We start from the raw sequence: 7,513 nt of genomic DNA, 5'->3' as shown, positions 1-7,513 counted from the left end.
TTGCACTCATAGGTCTAACAGGAAACTTTCAGAATGATCTAGCTTCAAGAAAAGCAAGCAGTTAGTAGTGCTTAAGAAAAATTGATTCAGTATCTAATGGATAGTTGATACCTGTCACAACACAGCATTTTATATACTGTTAAGTGAATCTGCAATACAATCTAAGTTTATTTTGGGAGTGTTTGCTGTATAATTGGATTTAATGAAATGTTCAGAGGTGCAGTAGGCATGACTTTGAGTAGATAATGAAAGAAAATGCAAAATGCTTATTGATTCATGATGTGGTTTCATCTTAGCTTAGGCAAACCATGCAGTATTTAATACATGGTAGCAGAATATTTACTATTGAAGCTTGAAAAGATGTGAGTTCTTTGTGTGCAATCTTTCATTTATGCATGTGAGAGGGTTGTCTTTTTCTAATATTTTTACATTGTAGTACTTGTTTTGCTTGGTGATGGTGTTTGCTTATTTAATAAATTCCGTCAAGGACAGAAATTACATGCTGTTTTTTTTTCCCCATAGGAAGTATGTCTTGGGTTTTTCCCTTACTATTTTCTTTACTTTTTTTTTTTTTCCTCTTCTTTTTTTGGTGGTGGGGGTGGTTATGTTTAAATGAAGTTGCTTTTACAACATCAAAGACTTAATCATTTCTTTCCTACATAAAAGGTAGCTACTTTTTTGCATGGACCTCAAGTATATTGTAGTATAGAGGTGGAATTTAAGGAAAGGTATTAAGCAGGCTGTGTTGTAGCTTATGGGCAAGTAATAAATTGTATCATTTATCTTGAATGTATCATAGATAAGCTGCTATATAACGATTGCCACTTCAGATAACTGTGAAATTAGGTGATTAACTAGTTGTTACTTAACCTTCTAATTTCTGTATAAGTCTAATTACATGAAATAGAAGTTGGTGTTTTGATTTCTTACTTTGCTTTTCTGTTTGGAGTGTCATTGTAACTACTGTATTGTAAATGATGGAAAATAATTGCGTATGTTAAAAAAATTAATTGTGTTATATTAAAAACAATGTAAATTCAATATGTATGAGAACTTTATTGACAGGTGTTTTCCCAGCAGTTAGAACAATCATTCATTGGAACATAACAGGTCCCTATGAATGAGTGAATGAATGAATGGCTACATTCATAACACTCAGGTCCTCACATTATAATACATGGTCAAAGCACAACATAAACTTTAATTTAAAAATAAAAATATGGGGCGCCTGGGTGGCTCAGTCAGTTAAGCATCTGACTTAGCTCAGGTCATGATCTCATAGTTTGTGGGTTCGAGCCCCACGTCAGGCTCTGTGCTCACAGCTAGCTCAGATCCTGGAGCCTGTCTTCAGATTCTGTGTCTCCCTCTTTCTCTGACCCTCCCCTGCTCATGCTGTCTCTCTCTCTCTCTCTTAAAAATAAATAAAAACATTAAAAAATAAAAATAAAAATAAAAATGTAAGAAGTAGCTACTAAGAAGATATTTGCTTAGTGGTAGGTGTTCTAAAAAAAAAAAAAAAGAATATATTCAAGATATCTCAATATCCCAAACTGGTATGTTTTATCAGGAAAACAAACACACATAGAAATATAAAATTAGGCAGCCTAAAGAATTGCAAAGATTAAGAAGGAAGAGTTGAAAAGGTAAAAAGCCCTCACCATTTTTGTTCTTAAACAAGGAGTTCAGTCAATTGAAGTAAAATGACATTTTGAGTAACAAGCTCAAAAACAAGCTTTAATATAAATAACAAGCTCAAAAACAAGCTTTATTAAAAGATTTATCCCCTTTTGGGTGTAGGCACTGTGGGGTGGTACAAAGTACAGAGATTTGGAATGAGGCTTTGTGATTTTTTTTTTTAAAGTAAACTCTATCCTCAATATAGGGCTTGAACTCATGACTCCAAGATCAAGATTCACATACTCTACTGATTGAATCAGCCAAGTGCCCCGAGAGATTCTTTTAAATAAAAGAAAAAGTATCTATCACTAACAAATACTTAGGTAAATTAAAGGATTAAGTTTTGCTACCTCCTAAAATAGTTGAATTTTTTAAAAGCTTGAAAAATACAATAACTTACCTATAGGATATCCCAATGCAAAGTCATTACTTTGTGTAGCAAAAATAGGGAATAGTCCAGCTTTGCTGAATCGACTCTCAGGACTGGCAACCAGCAGGGTTAAGACACACACGATGAAAAATACAGAAGCTTTGGCAATCAAGATACTATATAGGAAAGACCAATCCACATTGGAAAAATTAAGTACAACCATGTTTTTGAATAATAAAGCTGGAAGTGCAAATCTGGAGACAAAATTTCCCAGTCCTTTGGCCTGTGTTGATGTTATGACATTGGCTCTTCCTGCTATGTAGCCACAAAGGACTATGCCAAAGCATTCTAGTAAGGCTGGAAAAAGCCTTGTTATTGACATTGAAGGTGGGTCATTAGTGGAATTGAATCTATGCATTACTGTCGAAGAAAAAGTTTTGTTCATACTGACTGCAATGGTTAAGTTCTCTGCAGGCAAATCGGAAAAAGAATTCATTTTCGTTCACCCTCCAACTCCAGTCAGATCTCTGGAAAGAAATGAAGAGAGATTCAGTGCGACAATAAATAAGAAGAATTCTAGTTGAAAGCATATACTGGCAAACCTAGACTTATCAAATGGCCAAATATATATACTTTCTTCAACAACCACCGTAGAAAAATTACAATCAAAAACAAGGGTGCAAGAGTGTTTGCTAATGATAACCTCTTTACTCTCAAAGGTGGGTCAGCTCAAAATATTTATGTTGCTGTCCTATTTTCAGCATTAGACATGAATACGATAAGATCCACAAATATAAGAGCTATAGCTGATACCCCACGGCTCTCTCCCATGATCCACACTTGAGCTCCACCTAGTGGGTAAGAGCTTGGGGCCCACGGAATCGCTCCTGAATGTCCACCTGCATCCAAATTCTGTGGAAATTTCAGTTCTCAACATTACACACTGGACAGGAGAGTCCTGCCTAACCTGCGGTCGTACCTGAGTATAGGACAAGAAAAACACCGTAGAGAACCACATAACAACATTTCTCTTCATCTGTGGTAGCAATACTACGATCTACCTCACTAGGACTTGAGATGATTCAAGTCCTATATAATCACATCTGGCACGAAGTAATCACTTAACTTTTGGGTGCATATAAAAGAGAATTTTCAAAAATGACGGCATCCGACCAGGCTACCTTTAGTTCCTTTCATACTGGCATCACATATTTGCCTTCTTGAATGCCCCATAGTCCCCTTTGGGTCATAGGGACTTTGTACATGCGGCTCAGTCTGAAATGTTCTCTTCTCTACCTGCCATTCTCTATGTAATTAACACCTGCTCACCGTCTATTCATATAGTTCAGGAGTTGCTTCATCAGGTAAGGCTTTACGAACCCCATAGCCAAGTCTTTTGCAAATAGAATCAGGTTCCTTATCCGTAGGCTACTTTTCTCAGTTTGTAATAACACTATGTATTAGAGTGACTATTTGACTTATGTCTATTTCTTTCACTAGATTTTAAGTGCCACACAAGTAGGATCTCTGCATGTCTTTGCCCAATGTTGTATCCCTAATGCCTAGCATAGTGCCTGGCACACAGGAGGCACTTACATATTTATACTTAAATATTTATGTACAAATATATATATACTTACATATATAAAATATATGCTATTTTGATGAATGACTAAAATATTAATCTGCTTTTAAACCTTTCACTTTTGTTTTTAATGTTATTTATATTGAGAGAGAGCACACATGGGGGTGGGGCAGAGAGAGAGGGGGGAGAGATTCCCAAGCAGGCTTCATGCTCAGCCCAAAGCCTGATCTCGTGACTGTGAGATTATGGCCAGAGCTGACATCAAGAGTCAAACGCTTAAGTGACTGAGTCACCCAGGCACCTCAAACCTTTCACCCTTTAGTGGACCAATGTTCTCTTTTAGGAACTATCTAGTTCATGGACAGAAATCTTTTTCTTTTCCTGAATAATAAAGTATCCTAAGGTTTTCACTATAGCAACAGGCCATGACCACAAAATATGTTCTAAAATGTTCCAAAGCTATTCTAAAATGTTAAAGAACACAACATGTGCTGTAAAATGTCCTAAAGATTTAGAAAATGCTACAGCAAGAAAGAATTTGTTTTGCTAGAATTACAATACAATCAGACTCCCCTCTTGCTGCCAGGGACACAATGAACATGAGGTTTGGGCAACTCTGCAACTAATCAGCTTTCATGAGTAACTCAAAATTAATATGGTGACAATTGCCAATTTCTAAGTGATTATTCTGGGTTAACCATCTAACGTCACCTTATATAAAGTAGAAAGTAAAAATGTTCATGATTTCTGAATTTTACAATTCTAAGGGGTAAGTTTTCAAACACCCACATGACATCAGAAAGACTCAGATAGCAGACCAGAGACCAGCAAAACGAATACATGTATAATACAAGTATAATACATGTACAATACTTGTGTATTATACAAGATAATGTTCTCCGTGCTACACTCGTATAAACGAAACCATTTAGAAACCTAACGTGTAATCTGGATACGGACAAGTATTGTTTTACCAAGATTAGATAGGAGTGGTCAATATCCGCAAAACCTATAATAATCACATACTTGAAGTTTACCAAACAAGCATCAAATTATATCCTGGGAAAGAATGGTTGGGTCAGGTACCATTAGTTGAATTCAGGAGCCCCTCACAGGTGTGGACCTGAAAAGGCAATGCCAAAGAATAAGATGACAAATTTGTCCAGTCTTATGTTATTTCTTTAAAGTTCCCTCTACTGCCTGGAATATTAATAACTCATACTTCTCAATACCCCTTATTTGTACCACACTCACATATCAATGTATCACAATAATTTTTTTAACAGTTTTAACTAAAATAGTGGTTGTTCAGTGAAAAGGGTTAAATAAACCTAACCCAATTTTGGTTCTTTTCATTTATCAACTCTTTGGGCAAGTTAAATGCCCTCTCTGAACCTTAAAATGAGAGCAAAAACTTCCTTAAAGGGATATTGTGAGGACTGGAGATTTTATACACGGCTTATCACAGTAGCTCATCAAGAAATGGTAGCAACAGCTATCAGAAATTGTGGTCATAAGAACAGTAACAAAGTAAATATAGTTCATTGTCTTATGCCAGTTCTTCAAACTTGGTATTAAAGATTCTCAAACAAAAATAGAGAGATGGGTGTGGTTCATATGATGGAGCCCCGAGTCAGGCTCTGTGCTCTCTGTGCAGCCTGCTTGGGATTCTCTCTCTCTCTCTAGCTCTCTGCCCCCTAACCCCTCCCCACTCTCTCTCTCTCTCAAAATATATAAAAAGAAACTAAAAAAGAATAGAGGGATGGGATGGGTCATAGGTTACCAACTTTTCTTTCATATCAAACTAAAAGGAGTTCAATTTAATTCAGTTTGATCTCAAATAGTTTATAGCAGGGAAGGGAGAGCTCTTCATTTTTCTCAAGGTGATGGTCAAATAGCTGTAGCACTGCCCATGATTAACTTTGAGTTAGTCAAAAATTAAAAGAGAAAAACTTTGAAAAGTAATCTATCCCTACCCATAAAGATTCCTTTAATGTTCCTCAACATTATAAAAAGAATACTTGCTAACAAAGGTAAGGCCAAAACTACCAAAAAAGCACTTAAAAAGGTTTCTCTCTTCCTCTCTCTCTCTCTTTTTTTTTTTTTATGGGAAGAGTATATGCTTTTTAAAGCATTCTTTTAGAATGAACAGGAACCAAACCAACGGAAGTTTTTAAAAAATTGCATCCAGTCTTTTCATCTCATTTAAAACAAGGGTTGTTAACAGAACAAACAGGGTGACCTGTTACAGTAAAAGACTGCTCACTGGCCACTCACTGGGGTGGGGAGTAGAGAAATGCTATACACAAACCACTTCTAGCCACTGATATTTGGTTGAGAACATGAAGAAACCACTGAGACTGTAAACAACTGCCACCATTAAGTGAAAATGGGGAGGGGGGTTCTGATTTATTTCAAAGAGAAAGCTTTAAACTCTTAGTCTGTTCTCACACACCCAATATCCATTATCCTGTGGTTAAAGCACAATATACTATGGTACTATTAAAGCACTCTGCAACATCAATAGTCACACCATCCACCCACACCCACCTACTTGCAGAGGACCAAATGTCTTCCCTGGAGACCCAGAGTGGGGAGAGCTGAACACTGCCTCTTTCCTTGTCAGCAGGCACAGACTTTGTCCCTCCAAGATAAGGATGTGGGGAGCCCTTAACCAAACACGCTGTCCAGAGACCAGCTGCCACCCAATGCCTGGGCAGACGGCGGTGCAAATGGAAAGGCAGAATGGGGTCTGTGCCTGGGATAAAAAGTTGGTCCCTTAGCTTCCTCAGGACATGGGAATCACAACGTCATGGTAACTGACATGTTCCAAAAAGGGGTAAGGAAGAAAATTGGTGCAGTGCTCCAGGTTCCTGGGCAGGAGCTCCCAGGGCAGATACTGAGGCCACCCCTAGGGAGAAAAGGAAGAGTCCGAGAATGACAGAGTGGATGTACGTGCAATGAGGTGCTCCTCAATCTGGCATATGGCAGTTCTGTTTGTCACTGGAGGGGACAAGCTGTCCCTTCCCCTATGTTAAGTCTCTCTGGGAGGCTCCGCAGGTTCTAAGAGCGAACGCTGCGGGACAGGCGCTGGCAGCGGACTGAACGCCAGGGTGCCAAGGGCGGGGCACTGCCCACCTGCCCAGACCCGAGGGGCGGGGATGGGGGCATCAGGGGTACGCAAAGCCAAGCCTTGGCGGACAGATCCGTGTCCCGGGGCCCCATCTCACCTGCTACGTCTGCAGCCCCTGGACCACGAGAAGGGAATCGATGCTCGTGGTGGGCCAACCAGGGAGGAAGTCACCGTCATCTCCCACCCCAGCCCTCTTCACCGAGAGCTGCAGGCAGCTGGCGGCCGACTACAGCAGCTCTGTCACGTTCGAGAAAGTGAGGTGCGGGTGTGCGGTGCCCAGGTCAGCTCCTCCCCGCGCGGGCCTTGCGGCCCCGCCTCGCCCCGCCTTTAGGCTCCGCCCCCGGCCTCAAGTCTTCAAGCTGCCCCGCCCAGGGAACCTCCGAGCCTCCTGATCCCTGGTCCCTCCCTCAAGCCCCGCCCCCCGCCTCGAGCCTCAGAGCACGCGTCCTCCGCCCCGCCTTAGGTTCCTCCACCGCCGCGAGCCTCCGAACTGCAGGATCTCCGGTCCCGCCCTCAGGCTCCACCCTCGGCCTCCGAGAAGTTGAGGGGCGGTGGAACACTCCGTCCTTAGCTCCGCCCCCGCGCCGGGCGGCTGTTAGCCGCCCAAGTGCTAGACTCCCGAGGCGAGACTTCCGGTGCCCGGCTCTCTCAAAATGGCGGCTGCAGTGGGCGTCATTCCGTCTCGTTTTCCTCGGCCAAAATTAAGGTGTGGAAGTATCTCGTCCTACCGCCTAACCCCCAACTCTTG

General features: G+C 40.8%; 1 protein-coding gene across 2 annotated transcripts in view; it reads right to left on the bottom strand.

Moving 5' to 3' along the window:
* GPR155 (G protein-coupled receptor 155) overlaps positions 1 to 7,110 on the bottom strand; it is a 47,579-nt gene extending 40,469 nt beyond the window's left edge. The window contains exons 1-3 of one of the 2 annotated variants that reach the window (XM_029934364.1): positions 6,863 to 7,110; positions 4,659 to 4,755; positions 2,078 to 2,574 (exon numbers count right to left, since the gene is read on the bottom strand). In XM_029934364.1, coding sequence (XP_029790224.1) covers positions 2,078 to 2,543 — 466 coding nt within the window. In that variant the 5' untranslated portion in view covers positions 2,544 to 2,574; positions 4,659 to 4,755; positions 6,863 to 7,110. The remainder of the gene's footprint in view (positions 1 to 2,077; positions 2,575 to 4,658; positions 4,756 to 6,862) is intronic. The other variant, XM_029934365.1, reaches the window with a different exon arrangement.
* Positions 7,111 to 7,513: the final 403 nt, after the last annotated feature.

The sequence above is a fragment of the Suricata suricatta genome, chromosome 3, assembly GCF_006229205.1.
Source record: "Suricata suricatta isolate VVHF042 chromosome 3, meerkat_22Aug2017_6uvM2_HiC, whole genome shotgun sequence".
NCBI classification, from domain to species: domain Eukaryota; kingdom Metazoa; phylum Chordata; class Mammalia; order Carnivora; family Herpestidae; genus Suricata; species Suricata suricatta.
This window is presented reverse-complemented; position numbering and strand designations above follow the sequence as displayed.